This window comes from Buceros rhinoceros, unplaced genomic scaffold (assembly GCF_000710305.1).
Source record: "Buceros rhinoceros silvestris isolate BGI_N320 unplaced genomic scaffold, ASM71030v1 scaffold21243, whole genome shotgun sequence".
Classification (NCBI taxonomy): Eukaryota; Metazoa; Chordata; class Aves; order Bucerotiformes; family Bucerotidae; genus Buceros; species Buceros rhinoceros.
This window is the reverse complement of record NW_010402099.1, coordinates 1-19,612: the sequence shown is the minus strand read 5'-3', so window position 1 is coordinate 19,612 and position 19,612 is coordinate 1. Positions and strand designations below refer to the sequence as shown.

The window sequence follows — 19,612 nt, the reverse complement described above, 5'->3', positions numbered from 1 at the left end:
CCCTACAAATATTCTTTTAAGAGTGAATGACCACAGAGCCACACGAAAGGTCAACAACTTCCCAATAACTGGCATTGCCCCAAGCCATTAGAATGGAGTTATGCATAGGCAGATGACAGTTTCTGAATAAAAAACCCTTAGCTACCTGGTTGAGCTCTTACCCTCCACACAGCTACCGGCCTAGCTCTGCTATCAAAACCCGTGTGGCAGTAAGAGCAGAATGGATTTGTTCACTGCAGACAGCAAACCACAAGCAAGCCCCACCACGTGTGCAGGTGCTAACTGCAGGAGCAAACGGCCTCCAGCCAGCCGGACTCCTCCCGTCAGACTCAGGCAGGAAGGGAACCAGACAGGCCACTGCAGCAAAGGCTTGTTCACTGCGGGACTGCAACACAAGATTTATTTGCACAACTGAAACCATTATGCTAGTAACTTCTGTTCACTGACACCCTTTACAGAACTGCACGTGGTTACCTTCCCTCAAAGGAAAAAGTTTCGGCACAGAGATAATTAGAATGCACAGCAATAGTCCCAGAAAGGCTGAGACCATGTGCATTTAGATACCGAGCGTGTAAAGAGAAAAGCTGCCAGCATGCAAGTGGCTTTCAATACAGACATAGTATGGGATTGCTAATCCAGCAGCTAAACCAAATTCCAACAGCAATATCCTGCCCTATGAAGAGAATGCCACTACTTCAAGTGCATAGGTCTAAAATTCTCAGTCTGGTAGGAATTTTGCAGCATCAATACTTCTTTTGCAGTCCATACATGATTCAAGTGAAATCTCCCAACTAAACCAGGTATATTAATGCATGCTTGACTTTTAAACATACAGATAATATCACTGACATATTCATTAGTCTAAAGTTACGTCTTTTACTGAAAAGAGATAAATGTAAATTAATTTGAAGTTTGGGAAAACAAACAAAGGAAATACTAATTGGACATATTCTATCAGTTTATTTAAGGTCAAGAAAAAAAAAAAGCAAGAACAAATAATTCAAAAAGTGCTTAAGAATAATGTCAGACTACCAAAGTAAAAGTGAGAAAAAGGCAAGCTTCTAACATGATTAGGAGGGACAAGGTATTTTAAGAAGCTGTGATAAATTGGAATAAATTTATGTAGAAACAAAATGCTAACACTAGATTACCTGGCAGAACTTAAAAGAAGATGAAAGCCCCAAAAGTTATGTAAGTGAAAAGCGGCAAGGGTGACAGAAGTTAACAAATTTCACTGCATTAGCAGATGCTTACTGAAATCCTACATGTGTTTAGAGATAACAATCAAAACACAAAGACTAAGAATGCTCTGGAAAAAGGAAAAGATACCTTTCCCTGAAAAATGAGATTATAGGAGAATTAAAGATTCAGCAACCCACACCACAGCCTCAGCCCATTTGCGGACCATGACAGAGCAGGATCAATGAAGGGAGGCAGCCAGTATTTCAATGTTGACAGAAGGAGGACACCAGATACCTCTAGTGCTTTTCACTTTCAGTTTGTTCGTTACTACTACTGTTACAGAACACAACATGGTATTTGACAAGTGGTAAGCATGCTTTAAAAAAAGAAAAGCTTAAATTGTAAAGGAAAACTAAAAAGGTACAGTTCTCACACAACAGATACAGACACCAAATTTACTTTTTATCACAAAGCTGCCCAGAATTTTCAAAGAAAAGGTATCAGACTTCTGAGAAATTAAGTCATTCCCTATCTTGTTAAATTTTATCTGCATAACTTCCACAAACTTCCTAAGAAGAAATAATAGCATCTTTCTCAAAAGTATAATGCCAGATGCATGCCAATTAGTTCTGTGTATTGCGTGCGTATTTCAAAGCTCATTTCCAAAAGGGCTGGAAATAAATAATTTTTTTTTTAATCTGCCTGCATTTAAAGTTAATCAGTCATGAGGCTTCAGAGGAAAAAGCAGGCTAAAAACATTCCCAGCCCCATGAGAATGCAAAGCCTCAAAACACTAAATCTGTCACTGGTTCAGGGGTGATTGCAGATACTGCTGTGCCTCCACATTACATTTCAGTCATATGTATCCAGAAACATACATCTGAGAAGAAACTTTAAGACAAGTGATTTTTAAAATTGAAAGGATTTGAAGCTGCTCAAAGGTGACTGCCTCAAATGAAGATTGTCAGTCTAGAAGAATACACATACAGTCAAATTAAATCAAAATGTGTTTCAAAACACAGTGACATAGTCCATACCACTCTGTGTATCACGTATTCTTTTTGTGTGTGTGTACACACACACAAACTCCGCCACCCCCCCCACTTCTGCAAGACACCACTGTATCAAAAAAATCACAGCACCAAGAACCGCAATGAAATAAAAAGTTACTGAATTATCCCTGGGCATTTTGTCCATCAAGACATGTGACAAAGGTGAACCAAAAGCAAAAACCCCAACACAGAATACAGCATTCGGGACTGGCATTAATTTGGTTCCTACTGTACAAATGCCTGGAGGAATCACATGCACGTAGAAGCAGTTCACTATATGAATGACATGGATGAAAGCAAGCATAGGACAATGCAACCAACCAAATAAAACTAAAAAACAAAAAGAAACATCAGCTGAACATCCAGACAAATTCAAATCTATCCTGTGTGAAAGAAGTTAACTTTACTGTTTTTCTTACTAAACAATGGCAGTTACATTTTAAAAGTTTTAATTATGACATTAAAACTATTAACTTGTGTGTAACCTGTACACTGAGGTGAACAGTTAATTCACCTTCCTAAAGGAATGCTTAATTCCTTAATTTGGTTCACACTCTCTGCCCCTTCAGTGTTTTCTACAGCATTGTTCCTGCGAGCTGTATCAGAAATTCTAAGAATTCTATTTCAGAAGAGAGAACAAAGTTACAATTTTTGGAACACATGTTTTTATCCCAACATGGTTGATGATACTGAGGTTTATAGAATGTAAAGCGGGGGTGGGGGGGGTGTTTCCCCAAAAGCTATAATCAAATATAAAACAACAGCCATATCATGCTAGTTTGGCAAAATACACTATTTTAATTTCATGTTACAAAGAACTGTTTGATGGCCAAGGCATTGATTTACTTTAAAGGGTATTTATCTACAATGTAGGTTTTACTAGTCAAACGTAATTGAGACCAAAGAACACTTTATAGATGTGTAAAGTATGTTTTCCAAATATCTGTAGTGCTTGAAGTCTTCCTCTTGGACATGATTTACTCATTAGCACTTCTTGAACTTCCCCTCGCATACCAGAATTATGATGTAAGAACTGTGTATTTCACAAAATGCTCTATTTAATGGTGTATAACTATTTTTATTACAGAAGAAAAAGTTAAAAAGGATTTCAGGGAAAGGAGAAATTAATGTTTTAAAACTAAGTTCTTCATGATCATTAGATTAGATTAAATTTGTTTTGTAACTTTAAAACACATGCTGTTGTGGCACAATTAGCTTTTCCATCCCTTAAATCATAGCTTCTGTCTGAAACATCCCAAAGGGTATTTGTTAAGTATTCAGAATACAGGCACAGTAGCAAAAGTAGTCACTTTTAACACAGCCTCATTTCTTGTTTCAGTCAGAGTAGGTTTTGTCAAAAAACCCACTTGATTACTGAATCTTTTTAGACGACTTGTTACCATATCCATGATTATTAGATCATGGCCATAGGCTAGACACTGGTACATATATCCAGCTGTCAAAGTGAATTTAATCCATTAAATACAAAGGATAGCTATGGACAGGGCTGTTTTCTGTTTATGTATCAGGAAACCTTTTTAGACTAGTAATTTTCTTCCTTGAGGAAATTTAGGCAAATGTATTTATTTGCACTTTCTTATTTGGACTAGATTCAAATAAAATGTAAAGAAATGATAAGTATATGTAATCTGTGAAGGTGTGCTGAAACAGTTTCTAGAACACTGCAGTGAGTTCTAGACTGAAATCTGCATTTCCACATTTTTAAATAACAGAACTTACATTTTAAAAGCCGTATAGGAGACACAAAAAGAACTGAATTGAAAAAGAAAAACCCCAATATCAGAGTAAGTAAAAGACTAAATTAAGCAGAGTCACGAAATACACAAAAGGAGGGAGTGGATATTAACACTGGAAAGATCAGCAAGCTAATTTAACTCTGCCTAGGTGGTACGACATTATTCCTATTAACCTATTCCAAGTCCACCATTTTCCTGAACTGAGGAAGGTAAAAACCAGTTACTGCCTCTTCTACAGTGTGAAGACTAGCCCTCATTTTACAGCTGAGGAAACCAGAAAAAAAGAAGAGAAAAAGAAAGCAGTTCCTCAAAGGGACATAGAAACTATGCAGCAATATACGGTAAGTTTTGCCTCTCTACCATGTCCTTTAAAACTCGAGATTATCCTCTCTTTATTTTGCAATTATACAATCTTGGCAAAAGTTTTTGATGGAAATAATAATGCTTGCTTTAGCTTATTTAAAGTACAAAAATAACAGCACTGCGAATCAAGTGAGTAATAATATTTCCTAGGAATTTGCTATTCCTAATGAATTTTTAGATACGCACTTTGATTAAAAACGTCACCAAGACAAAAAAAATCCACATTTTGAGAAGTTTCTAATTTGTTCATAATTCAGTATTCCATATCCCCATAACTGAATGGATCAAATAAAACAGCAGCGTAGATGGAAACACAACCAGAGGATATTGAAAAGTATTTAGTATCTCAAGACAGAAGCCTGTTACATGGATTACATGAGCTGCTCATTTCATTTTAAAATCAGTCATGCAAGTATAAAATTATTTCAGATTAATAATTTTGAAAGATAAATACCTAACTTCTCATACTAAACTAATTTTAAATGTTATCTTTGCTAAACCTGATAAAATCAGACAGTATTAATACATACTTACATAACTCAGAACACAATGAGCTTATCTCAATGTATTTCAGTGAGCGTGTTGCCACAATCCCAAACACAGTGCCTACTCAATCAGTATTAACTGACTCAAAGACTGAAAGGACACATAACCGGAACTTTTGATGGAGCTGTGAAAGACCTTTTTCCCCCAAATGAGACTAAATACCAACTGGCAAAACAGTTGAAGGAAACTTGGGTCATTAATGTGTTAGTTTCCCAAGGATAGCCAGAGAGCTTCAGTGCACATGCCTGCTGATGTAGCAGTAAATTTGCTTAAAAGGGGAAAAAAAACCAAGCAGCAGACACATTGCAGAGCCTAATTCCCTTGGTTCATGCTCTCAGTGTAATCAACGCTGTCCTCTCCTTCATACAGGATCTGGTCACCATAGCAAGGTCACTTACACCACAACTTGTCTATCCAGGTTAGACCAACACAGGTAGAAACTGTAAGAAACAAGTCCTGTCTAAACTGAGCAGCAGCTCAGTAACGTTTCCCAAGGCCAAGCCAACCAGAAGCAATACTTCCTTCCCGCTCTGCGAAAGGGGTAAGGGGAAGCAGAGACTGAAAACACAAAACCCAGGCTAAAGATCACTAGTATGGCACATACACACATCGGCCACAACAGGCAGAAAGCTCTTTCCAAGTACAAATAAAGTGTCAATTAATTCATTCTTCCTTCGTTTCACTTGGAAGGAGAAAAAAAAAAGCATAAAATGTTTAATTCTTACCTCTATTTACTATTTCAGAGAAAGTGATCAAGCTAAAGGCTGTTATACAAAAAGCTGCAAAGGATGGACCAAGCTATATGGGTAACTTCAAAAAATTCTTCTCTTCTAGAGGCTCTTTCAGTAACAAAGGAACATTTAAACACGGAAATCCCAGCCCACATGAAAAAAATACGCTGTATACTGTTAATCACATTGTCTCTTCAAAAAATTTTCACTTTTCTATATTCCTCTTGTTTAAAAATTGTTTCATCTTTTTAAATAAGAAAAAAATCAATTCCGTTCTCACAGCCCCTGTAGAAATGGATATTACTGCTGTCTAGAGTATCTGTGCTATACAAGTTATCTCTGAACTCCTATACTTCCATCTTGGGGAAGAAAATGTCACTTATCAGAAAAAATACGTATTTGATGGGACACAAGAAATTCGGAGCCTTTAATTTGGTAACAAAACCACACTCCGAGGAGGAAATACTTATATACAAAGCTCTAGCCACATGTGCTGAAAAAGGGATCCTACATAAGGTGTGTTTTCCAAATAAATACACAACTATACATGTCACAAGTGATTCTCCCCCATTAGTGTCACATTTGGGGTTCTGTAATGTAAACAAAACAGGAGTGAGGCAACCAGTTAACTTAGAAAAAAAGGCAAATATCAAGTCAAAAAGCATTATGAACAAAGCAGCTTATTTTCACAACTGTTCACAACTGTTTTGTGGTGACCAAAATCATGGAAGAAACTCTCTAAAAACGTATTTTCCAAGGGCTAGAAGGGACAAGTACTACGGGAAATTATGAAAGTCATACAGCGATAGTTTTGCAATAAACACTAGTTAGCTGTTACAACAGCTCAATTTATACATGCATTCAGGTATGTATGTTGAATTTAAGAATGGTTCATAGCGCAGGATTTTAAAGAGCTGTAGCTTTAACAACAGGGGATTCAACTAACAATCAGCTGCGAAAAAAAGAAAAACCTGTATTTTAAAGAAATCTACACTTTCCACTCTTTTCACTATAGCTATGTGCTAATACTGGCAAGGTACTTTACGATCAATGCACCAAGCACTTCAGGAGATGCAACAGCTCTGCCAAGAAACCTGCCTTCAAAAGGACTTTCATTGCTATGGCAACAGCATGTTCTCCAGTATCCAATTCGGAGACAACCTATGACACATACATGAGAGATGGCCAAACTCCGACTGATTCCTCACTGCAGCACAAGTCGCATTATCACATACATACCCGTTTTCACTTGCAGAAATACAAGGTACAAAACAGGCGGGTTTTTGATGATAGTTCACAGGGCACTGTGGTTACCTACCAATAAACAGCTGCATCTGGGAGAAAAAATGCCATTCCCTTTATAAAACAGATATAGACTGTTCAAAGGCCCAAGGAACATACCCATTAGCACAGAATAGAAATTGCATTACACAGCACCTTCCACATGCAGGCATTTACCTCTTTCTCTGATCCCAATTTCCCCTAACAGGAACTACAGTATCTACTACATAGGGACCAGCCAGTAATTCAAACCATTTAAAAGGATAAGGAGGAAATTTAAGTTACATATCCATTTCTGCAGTTTTATTACATGACAGTGTACAAAAAGTAAACAAAAACAGCCTGTTGTTCATGACCTAAGTTCATTCACCCCAGATGGTCAGATGTATCTTTCCTGTAACACAATGAGAAATCTAACAGTGTGGTTGCATTCTTTACGTTCCCGGCAACCCTAAAATAGTTTAGGAACCTTTAAGATTATTTCTGGTAGTAGAGCACAGCACTCATATACTGAGGACTTAACACAGAAGCAGAAACTTATTCTAAAGAATCACAACCTTCTTTAAAGTCCTGGTGGGAGAAAGAAGATGAAATGAACTTTAAAGTGAGATGTAGTCAACTTTTACAAAAGGGGTTGACTTACAAAGACGGAAAAATAAAAAGCCCTTTTGCTGATTCATGAAGGCCTGAAAGACTGTTGGAGGAGCATGTTCTGGAGAGGATATTGCATCTGATCCTTTAAAGTGTCTCTCTGCTTCCTTTTGAAGTATCGGGTGTTACCTAGCTTGCTTTGCAAGTAGTAATACTACAGATTAGTAAAAAATATTGCACATAAACTCATGAAACAAATGACTGCAAAGGAAAAAAGATGGGGGATTGCATACGTTTGAGTTTTTATTGGAGTTGGGGGGGGTTGTATGGGGTTTTTTGGTTTGGGGTATAATTTTTAATTTTTTTTTCTTCTGAGTTGAGGAGCTTTTTAAATTCAGCATCTTACAAGCACTTGCAAGAAAAATATCTAATTCAGATGTTGCTGTCATAAGTAATATTGACAAAGTTCATGCTCCATTTTTCTGTGTGCTTATTACTGTCCTCTAGCAAGGGAATACGATATCAGAGATATTTTCAAGGTTACCAAAATAAAAGCACTACAGGGAGCAAAGAACACGTGTCAGACATTACATGCATTTATACACATAAAGTGGCAGAGATATGCATTTCTTTTATAAAATCAAACTAAGGGGAATTTTTTTCAATTTAATGTACATTCAATCACCTTCCATCTAAGCACCACAAACATGAATCTTGCAAAGACGTACTACAAAGTATAGCCATCTGAACTCCACAGTAGTAAGCACTACACATCATTTTTAGAAATACACAAAAGCTTTTCATTACTTCAAAACTCGGTCATCTTCATTAAATCACCATCTCTTCATAAAAGCCTGGCTTCATTTAGCATTCACGAAGATGAAAGAGCAGCTATTCTCCTTATGGATTACTCCTCTATTACAAGAGAATGTTTTGCACGTCAAAAACAAACATTAAAGGATTAAATGATATTGTCATTTCTGCTCTTGTTTATTTGCAGTGGGCAGTGAATAGGATCGCAAAGAAACAATCTGTGATTATTTTAAGCTGCGTTCTTTTGCAAGGATTATGACTCATGAAGTTGCTGCATAAAGAAACTGGAACAGGATAGGTGTCGCATTGAAAATCATTGAAACATCAGAATTTAAAAAAAACGTTTGTCCTACAAGCAAAGCTGTCTGGTTTAATCATTTCACAGAGTAACCACAATAGCTCTTGGGATAACACCAAGACAATAGTATCTCCCATTCAAATAAACAAACAAATACAAAGTGAATTGCATTCTCCTACAGAAGACTAAAAATACTTTAGGCTTTTCGGAAGTATGTTTAACTATCTCCACAGCATCCTACTAACACTAAAGGAACAAAGTAGAAAATTCAAGAGATACTTGGTTACAAGAGATCCCTGCAGCACACAAAATGCTGAATTCATGACTTCATCATGGATTTATCTATCTCTTTTAGACTTTAAACATATTTTCCAACAGAAATAGAGAAACCAAGTTTGCAAAGCAATGTTACTTTAAATTTTTTTTTTTTTTTTTTTTTTTACATTTTGCTCACCCATTATATGCTAATAGGTGTGAATTACACTCAGTAAGTTTTGTGTTTCACTAAATCTTCTGTCTGGTTCCCTTCTTATTACCCCATTCAAGGAAAAAAAAAACCAACCCCCACACACTTTATTTTGGAGTTTCAAACAGATGTTAAAAAAGCAGATAGTACATACGAAAACCACCAGTGTGGATAAAGGTTTTATTTTAGGTAAGACTTGGAACCACTCAATACACTGAAGATTTTATCTGTAAAACCTGAACATAGAAGACGACATGAGGACCATAAATCAATTCAATTTCCAAAGATAATGACAAATATTAAAATTATCAATAGATTTAGGTTATACTCTAAACAGAATAAATACAGACACCAGGTAATGCTACAGACCAAGTTCTTGTTTATATTGAATTAAGGGTAAACTTTGGTTTAAACTCAATTTCATTTAACATACAGAACATACATATTCATGGTCTGATATTCATTGGTATTTTACCTGCAAAATGCACACAACTAGAAATGACTAGAAATGACCAAATTTGGATTTTGTTTTACAATTAGTTCTGCCTATTCATCTTTATATTTTAAAAGAGGAAAAAATACTCCATCTAAAATGTAATTTTCACACATCAATGCTCAGAATACATTTCTACATAAAACTCCGACCCCACCTAACAAGTTCTCCATGTTACCACTGCTTCATCTTCAGCAGCAGCAAAGAGCCCTTTCAAAGACAAGACACAAACAAAACGTGTCCCGCAGTTCTGTTCATGCAAAGGAAAGCAGAACAGTGAAAGCAAGTGGTGTAACTTATTACTAGAACTCCATGTAACTCACAAGCTGATAAAGACACAGAGATACAACTCCTTCTGCAACTACAACTACAATTAGTACAGAAAAAGAGTCTGCAATTACAAAACCACAGACTGGAAGCATACATAAATCTCTCACATGCTTACAGAAAAACAATACAGTCAATCTGTGTAGAAGATCAGGAGCAAGAAATGGGGTCCAGTGAAATCAACAAGATTTACTTCAGGAAAAAAAATTAATTAAAAAATGTCAGCTATATGTAAAAAATAGCTACCTATTTGCCACTTACCAAAAGCGAGAAATTTTGTATATCAGAAACATTTTTTTATCTTCTCTTTTAAATGTAATTCTATAGCATGAGCATCTTAAGGTTTTCATAGCACTAACATGGACATGTACAACTTCCATGTCCAAGTAAACCTCGCTTAGTTTTATGCTAAAGTTTTACTAGCATTCCTAGAGACCACTACCCTAGTAACAGGGCTGTAAACCTTTTTTATCAAGTCTTTTCCACCCCAAACACTGGTTACTTCTTTAAAACACTAGCAACAATTATTTTGATGGGATCAAGCAAGATTGTTCTGCATTGCATCAGTAAGAACACAAAGTTTATTTATTTTAAAGCAATTTCAGCTCCTTCTTTAAAAAAAACAAAGAAAAAGTAAAAAACCCACATCCCTAGCATACAAAAAGAATCTAACAAAGTCCTAAAGATGGATTCGGTACATTTTAGCCTGATTATCCCCTGAAGACAGTGAGATATTATTAAATAAAACAAAAGCTGCTCTTTCTGATCATTCTTGGTATTCAGTTAACATCTTCACCAAAAAAGTATGTCCTTTATGTTTTCGAATGTTGTATTTACAAACACAGCTTTGTTTTACAAATAAAAACACAAGGCATTCATTCAAGACATTAAAAAAAATTATCATTATCTCATCTAAGACTCACAACAGGAAAAAAAACTTGACCCTACATCAACTAGTAAATAATGGATCGTAATACTGAAAAACTCCGTAAGTACTTCCAAATCATCAGGTTGAGGTATACAATAGAACTGGAGACTTCTAGACTTTCATATTGGAAAAAAAAAAAAAACCAAAATTAAGAACAAATTGAAGGAGTAGTCATCACTACTTAAGACAGGAAAAAAAAAGATTAAAAATACATTTCTTGTCCTTAGAATTATAATTATGCATTGAAATAATACTTTCCACCCTTTTCTTACAATGCCTAATAACCAAAAAGTAATTAAGGTGTATACACAGTTTAAAACCACTTATGAGTGTTCAATAACAATCTCCATCAAATAATACACATGCAGAAGGAAGGAAACAGTGCCCTTCCCTATTTCTTTATTACTTAAATTTAGTGACTTTCTCACAAAACATATAAAACTAATGAAGTTTTGCTATATACTTCTGAAGAAGTGCTAAAACATTAAAATTAGACAGTACCTCTAGAAAAAGCTTTTATAGAACATTCTTTATTCAACAGGGTAATTTATTGAAGCTGAATTTTCAAATATGATAAACTAAATTATTTTGAAGGAAATTAATGACAGTAGACCTATTTAGTATATCACATAGATCACATCTATAAGAAATTTAAGCAACTTTACAAACCTTCTAAAAATGCTATTCCCCAAAACATTCCCCAAAAACATGTCCTTCATCCAAAAAAAAAACCCCACTGCATCTCCACAGTCAAGAGCGGTCAGCTCAAGAGGTCTAGTAAAAGTTCTAGTAAAGTCTAGAAAGATGTGTTCATGCACATCTTTCCATTTTAAAACTAGTCTCCACAAACCCCAATCTTACTAAGCAATATGGTATGATATTAGTGCCTTAAACATCCTCCTGTTCATAAATAAATACACAGAATTTTCAATCACAAAAAATTACATTATATGTAAAACAACTTAAAGAAAATAGTTTATCAAGTTTATAGTACAGCATACAGTGTGATCTACAGTATATCGTAGATTAACAGAAATTCATATAACTATCTATAGGCTCAACTACAGATAAAGTAGAATCATCTGAGTCAAACAGCTGTCACACCAACTTGGTAGCAAAATGACTAAGGGGTTAATTCCTCTTTGTGTGACAGCTGGAAAGAAGTGGGGGGAAGGGGGACTTCAGCACTATGTACGAATGACAAGCTTTTAACATGGAATTCCCTTGCCAAAGACCACAAACAAATAAAACTTTAAAATCCCAAACCTTAGCAAAAGCTACAGATATAATAAAAGTTCTGCAGTAACTGAGAGTGCAAGTTCAGCTACCACTACAGGACACACAAATATGTAAGCATCTCAGTTATGCTTCTCTTTAAAAGAATTCCTCAGATAACGCACAGTGTCTCTTCTCACGATTCTTCCTCCACTTCACCCAAAGCTTTAGTCCTTGTGTTTACCTTTGTATCAACACTGCTCTCTGGGTAAATCCAAAAATACAGCAACAGGTAATCTTACAGCACGTTGCTTCCCACATGCCATTAAGATCACTCTCCAAAGCATCCAGACACACTTTATCACTCACAGTAGATCAGAAAAATTTGGCAGATCGAAGAGCTACTGGCTGTGATGGAGGATGATGGTGGGAGGTGCCCCATCCTGGGTAGTTCCACATCAGGGAAGGACAAGGCACTACTGCAAACCCCGACCTCCTAAAGCCACCAAGAAATAACACTGCAAAGATCCTCCTTGCCTTGTGAGAGGGTAACGTTTCTATAGGAATTGAAGGCTAGATGCTGTGCTTGTAAACACAGCGATCACGTCGCTGCTCTCACTCAGAGAAAACTCATTGCTGGAAATACATTAACTTTTTGAAAGAATGCTCTCTACACGCCAACACAGCAAAGTTAGAGTTTCTCTGATCAGCAGCATCAAGTGTATCTCTAAACGGAAGTCAGGCCAAATGTTACTATACTCTAAAATTAGCTGTTTGGAAGACAGCAAGGAATTTCTGACCAATTGACACGAGGTTCATACCATCACCTTAAGTGATAACAGCCATTTCAAAACTAGAGCCAATGGCAATAATGGTGGACAAACACTTACTTATCTGCTCACCAACACCTAGCTGTTCCAGTAACTTTTCTTTTTTCCTCTTTTTTTTTTTATCATAAAAAACCTCAACAGTCAGGTGACAACAAACATGCACTTTGAAGTTAGGTTATCAGTTCCCTCCATTTGTCCAACGTTTTTTTCCGCACCCCTTTCTTAAGCAGGAATATGGAAATAGTTACTTAACACTTTTATATGCTGTACTTTTTTACCGCTCATGGAGCAAGTGTCTGATAATTTGCCTTCCAGGCAGGAGGAAAAGAGACAGCAACAGTGAGACGTAAGCTACCAACTGACAAGCTGCAAAGTCACATAGTTCTTAGCACTGTATCACCCTTCTAGGTTTTTAAATGCAATAGGTGAGGGATCCAGACTGAAATCTTCATCTCGTTTGCATCTGGCCCCTTTGAAGCACAATCCATGGGTCTCTCCTGCAAAAAACTAGAGGGAAAATCAGCTATGGATACCTTTCTGCTTTCAAACACAAGGCTTCTACAACTCTTCCCAGGCTCTTCAGAGGAGGACAGAATTTACCACCCCTCAGATCCAAAATGAAATACCAGGTTACTAGGTCTGCTGGTTCACGTTTAATGGAGCTAGAGGACAAACCAGATAATAAACATAATAAAGCAGCCACACAGCTGCATGACCTAATGTTTATTTTAAAGGCCACCCTAGATTTCTGGCATTTAACACACAATAAGCTTATCTACTTTTGAACAGCAAACAAAACCACGCAGGATCAGAACACATTTTGGATGACAAAAGAAGCAATACAGATAAAATTCTTAAAATATTGGCCTCCCATTTTTTTCTTTTCTTTTTAAAAGAGTCTGACACAACCTAACACATTGTAGGACCAGACTACATGAGACCTCTCATAAACTCCTTAATTCAGGAATTAGGAGCCGGCATGAGGAATTTCCTAAACCTCAAGGGAAGACTGCACCAGAAACACACACAGAATGATATCAGACAAGTGATTCTAAGGAATCACAATTCTGATGAAAAGAAGAAAAAATAATGTATTTTGAAATGTTAGGAGCACTAATTTGCATCCATTAAAAGCCTCATCTTTCCACAGTCTTCTCCATGTCTGTGATTTGGCTGTTGGAGTTAAGACTGCCTTTTCTCTTCAACACTTGCTTAAGATTAACAAAGACAGTACCTAAAACGTTGCCCATCCAGGTAACTTTCCCAAGATTTTTGTTGGGTTTGTTTGCTTGTTTTACAAGGAACTGCCAATGCAAAACTAAAAAGGAGTAAGAGTTTATGGGAGTGACAAACAGCAATCAAGTCACGTTTTGCTAATTTTGGAAACAATGTTTGGTAACTTAGTAGACCTGCTAAAGAATTGCCATTGTGTCCAGTCTCAAGACACATGGCCCTAATTTAGGGACAGCCCGGTTAATGGCAGGCTATCAACTTAAATAGTCTTTGCATCAAGCCACTAATTAGTGGCCTACCCCAACCCATTCCTTACAAACTCAGTACATTAGGAGAGAGTGGAAAGGGCAGCCTGTCGAATTTGCATAAAACCGGCCCAAGCTGATACAAACTGATAACTAAACCGATATACACATGTTTTTTGTATGTAGGTCTACTATGAGGAATGTCTGGGTGCACACAAGATTTGTGCCCAAAGCTGCCCACACACAAATGTCTGTACTCATTTTTCACAGACTTCAGAAGGATCTTACCGGCAAGACAACAGTCATATTTTGACAACTTGTCTCTTGAACTGTACTCCTTTAAACTCTTACCACTTTGTTTTGTTAGACATCCACATTATCTTACTTCAGCTTTGTGCCTGATACTTCACATAAGCATGGGCGCAGCCACATGCAAAAATAATGGTATTGGTACAATGAGGAGGCTAGAAAAACTGAAGATAGTAGGCCACGTAGGAAAATACTGTTCCAGATATATTCTTCTTTGAAATCTACTAAGTTCTTTGCAGGAGAGTAAAAAGAAAAAAAGGGGGCGGGGATGCAGAGGGGATGGACAAGGGGCATTTTAAGATACCACAGTGGGATGAAAAAATTTCCATCACAGTAAAATTTGAAATTGAGCTCAAACATACTGAGAACCATAAGAAAATTGCACTATTATTGCCTATGCCAGACATCTAAATACTATGACTCGATTTTAATTAAGACACTGTAATACAATTTTGCACTGGGCAAAATCAGTAACAATCCAGGTTTGTAACAATCCAGATGTATCGGCATACATTTTGTGGTTTTGAAAAAACAAATCAAAGCAAAATTTTACTGTAAATCATAAGCACTGCTATTAGACATAGTAGCATCACAAGAAAATTGTGATTTTAAATAAAATCTGCAAAACAGATTAAAAAGCCCAATAGAAAATATCTCTGACCTTTGCCTTTTCCTTCTATGATTTCTAAAACAAAAACGTCTTTATCTTCACAAGCTGATTTTGGAGGGGAAGAGAATGGGAAGTTCTGTTTTGAACAAGAGGTAACTACAACAGGCATGACAAGGAACATTTTGTGTCTTAACTCACTGACTTACGCATCAGGTTCATTTTCCAGTATGTTTATTTTCACCAGTAGTCTGACCAAGTTATTTGACTTTATCAGCAGCTTACAGGACTTACTGTCATAAGGTACTATGATATATCAGATCGGTTCACTTATTTGATCTGGAGCTTTCATTCATAACTGATTGACCTACAGAAAGCAAGCTTGTCCCAACACCAGACTTCAGCTATCTTTTAATCAGAACACAACATTCATACGTTACTCCATGACAGTATTTTCTTACAAAGTATAGATATCAGTCATATTAGCTGTTTTATTTATGAAAGCCAATTACACATTTATTTTTACATCATCATTAGCAGAAACATTGCAGAATTATACCATATCAAGCTTGTTACATCACAATTAATATCATACACCCTAGTATTTCCAACACTTCACAAAGCCACACCTGAATAACAAACAGCACTTTACCATCCTTGTACAGCAACTAACTCCTGTTTCTAAACTGGCGGCGATCAGGTAAATGCATCATGACCATTCCGTCCTCCGAAATCAGATTTCCCAGAAATATACAGTCTTAAGAGCCACAGAGACAAGCAATTGATTTTCACATACTTAATGGGGGCCATTAGGTTGCATCTCCGATCACTGATATGTTGAGGTGGGGCAGGGAAGGTGTTTTCAGATTTGTTTGTGTATTTTAAGCTTAAATGAAAAAGAGGGCTCTATAATAACAAACAATAAACACATTCTTATTCCCACTTAGAAAAGGAAAACACGTGCTTGTAAAGACATTGGAAAAATAAAACAATTTAATGGAAAAGGCACGGAAGTAAGCTTCACTTTTGTAACTGCCATCGAAATCACAGAAAGTCTCTGTAAGAGGTAGCGTCATTCTGTGTTCAAAGATAAAATAAACGTTTAGGAATCCATGCATACTGTGCTTTTCAGTACTAGATAGGATAGCTCAAAGGAATAAATACCTCCTCCTTTCATATTTCTCTTTAAAAAGCGGCCTCTGGCAGTAAAAAGAGAAACAACTTTTCAAACATTGTATGTCCTAGAAGTTACCACAGTTAAATCAGAGTGCTAGAAATTAAATGCCTATACTTCATTAATGATCTCAACATAGTCTTTCTACAACACTTAACACTGACTCAGAACCCAACTAATATAGAAGTTTGTCACCTCTCCTGCAGAGTAATCCCCCTAGGTCAAGGCTTAGGTTGAAACATTACAAGAATTAGGGCATATAATCCCACTAAACAGTAAATCTCCACAACTAGAAATGTTTTGAATTAAATCCACCACTGTACACCATTATCTTTTCCAAGGGGAATTTAGTTGAGATTGTAGCTTGTTCGACAGCTGCAGTGTAATTGCTCGTGATTGGTATCTATGTGATCATACACCGTACTGGCAAAGAAATTCAAGGAGTCAAAACCAGTGTTTCTCTTAAAAAGCTCAGCATTCTGGCACTCTCTCTTTTTCTGCAGCAACCAAGAAAAGAAGGGGAAACATTATCTATAAATGGGGCAAGCTGCATTATCTAAGGCTGATCTCAGAGCTAAACTAAAAATTAAAGCTTTATTATTCAACAGAAAATTATTCTACTTGTTCAAGAAAAGCAAGGAGAAAGGGGACGAGATGCTCAGGTTGTACTCCCTGCAGAAAGTTTTAGCTGCCTGAATGTCATTTAAAACAAGTTTTTGAGAAACAATTGTCTTGAATATTTGTATTTTGAAAAAATACAAGAAAAATTAACTATGTCACATCTGGATTTGCTGTCTTACTATTGACAATTTAAACTTGACCTACTTTCAAAGACCAAGACAAAATCACTTACATATCTCAGGAGAGAAAAAGTAAGATTCCTCAAGTATGTTATAATTACAACATTTGCTACGTATTTCCATTATATTAAGTGTGGGAGATAGTCTCTGAAGAGTCTGCAAAATTATATAATTCAGAAGTTTTTAAATGCTTTCAAAAACAAAAATTCTCAAGTGTCACTAAAATGCAGGGTGTCATTTGGACTCCCAAAGTAACAGCTCTGACGATGTAAGAGGAAAACAAGCAATGTTACTGCACCACATCAACCACTTCACTCCTCTACTGGCACTCCAAAAATTCGTTTCTATTAACCTTAACTAAAAACACAAACATCACTTTGTTGCATTCATAAAGCCAAAAGTGTCACTTTACTGTATTCACAGAAAATAAGCATATGTAAAAAGAACGAACACATTACGAAGAAGTTACTTTAGTTTCTCTTTTGTGAGTAGCAATAAATATACCCTTTACAAGAACATCACAACGTTATCTGTTAAAAAATTGCACTTTTTCCCCGTAACAGGCCTAACTCCAAATTCTCTGAGAGTAGCCATTAGGTGGACCTCAATGAAAGGACGCTGAAGCCACAGAACACACGCAACGTGTAAGTACTTGCTTTCCAGGTATAGTGACAAAGGTTCGACATGAGGGAATTCTATTCATCAAGACTTCAAGAATACAACATATTAAAAAACTGTATTAGCCTTACATTTTCCTTAAGAAATGTGTTTTAAAACATACCTTTGAGTCCAGAGTACATTATTTGGCATTTTACTTCAGTGATTTCCCCTTTCATACAGGGGCTAGGAAATACTTTAACTGAACAGGTAGGTTTGGTTTCATCAAACAAAACCAAAGACGACATTAATTCTTCATATGCAGATAAACAGGCAACTTCCATGTCAGTATGACTAGAGAAACTTAACACTTCACTGTACTGGGACAAGTAGTCCAAGGACTACTTGTATTTAAAGTCAACAAAGTGTGCTATAAAGTCAGATTATTTAGAGACGTGCTACTAATTAATCTGAATGCCTTATTCACATATGTGCAAACGAAAGATTACTATATTTCCAGCACATGAAGACTATACTAAAACATCAAGACATGGTAACATGAATTTCAGTATCTCGGATGCATCCTACCTGATCCACTGAACTGGCTGCTTCCCAGTGTAGTTGGTCTGGTTTTCCCACTATTAACAGGTGGGGAAAACATCTGCAAAACAAGAAAAAAAGATGCCTTTAAATCGGCTTTGAAACTGTGTGCCAAATTGTTAATGTAAACGTAAAAAAGTGAACAGGAAACAATTATTTCATTCATTCTTCTGCTAGCAAATAAACAGAATGTAGGACCAATAAGCTAAAGTACTCCTCGAAATTTACTACTAGCACTAAAATCTCTTTTCTACATTAACACAAACAACTTTTAAACAAATAAAATTAAACAGAGACTTACTATTATCACAGCAAATTAAAATAGTTAGATTTTGCTACTCAAAATACATTTCTTGCTGCTCTTTGAGTTTAAGTCACTGCATAAAGGGAGCTTTTGAGAGGCAGTATATTTCTATTATGTTTATAAATCAGGCACTTTTTTGAAATGTTGAAAGTGTCATACAGAAAATACCTGTAATTTTCTAAGCCTAAACTACTAACTAATAACTTCTGTTATTTATGGGCATCCAATTTTCTTTTGGTTTAAAATAAAAAAAAAAAGGAAGAAAAAAGCTAAAGTACCAGTGCCACATGCCAGCTTAACAAACGTTAATTATTAGATTATGCCATCACTGGGTCAGCCTGATTTTAACCAGTTAAACCAATTGACCCAGCTGGTATTACAGTATTAAATCTGGAAGTCTAGACATTACATCAAAGTTCAGGTGTCCAACTTGGCTGAGACCGACCCAGCCAAGCCCCGTACGCTGCTGCCCCTGCTCCCCAGCTCGCTTTACCACGCAGAAGTCATAAGAAGAGCTCGGAGAATATCCTACCGCGCTGAAGTCCAGCAAGTCGCTCAGCTCCTTGTCCGTTCCTATAGCGGCCATCCTCTGCTGTTGCGAATTCATCTTCCTCCGCTCCTCCGATCACCTTTTGGGGCACAGGGAGAGAGGCACAGGCAGTACTTCACCACGGGGCTGGCGCCTACCCCCGTCGCTGGAAACAGGCCGCTGGCGAGGAAGGGCCTCTGGGACCTGCACCCCCGGCGCGGGGCGGGGGAATCCCGGGGGAGCCCCGCTCTGCCCGGCGGGCGGACGGAATCGGCAGCTTCCCCAAACTAACCAACTCTCCTTAAGTTTCCTCAGGCTCCCTTTTCTCCCGCATTCCTCTT

General features: G+C 36.8%; 1 protein-coding gene across 1 annotated transcript in view; it reads right to left on the bottom strand.

The window, feature by feature from the left end:
• The window catches only part of LOC104490279 (transcription factor 12-like), a gene marked incomplete at its 3' end in the record, with an annotated part of 58,717 nt that extends 39,363 nt beyond the window's left edge, over positions 1-19,354 (bottom strand). The window contains exons 1-2 of the mRNA XM_010132542.1: positions 19,275-19,354; positions 18,427-18,499 (exon numbers count right to left, since the gene is read on the bottom strand). Coding sequence (XP_010130844.1) covers positions 18,427-18,499; positions 19,275-19,349 — 148 coding nt within the window. The remainder of the gene's footprint in view (positions 1-18,426; positions 18,500-19,274) is intronic.
• Between the last annotated feature and the right edge of the window lie 258 nt (positions 19,355-19,612).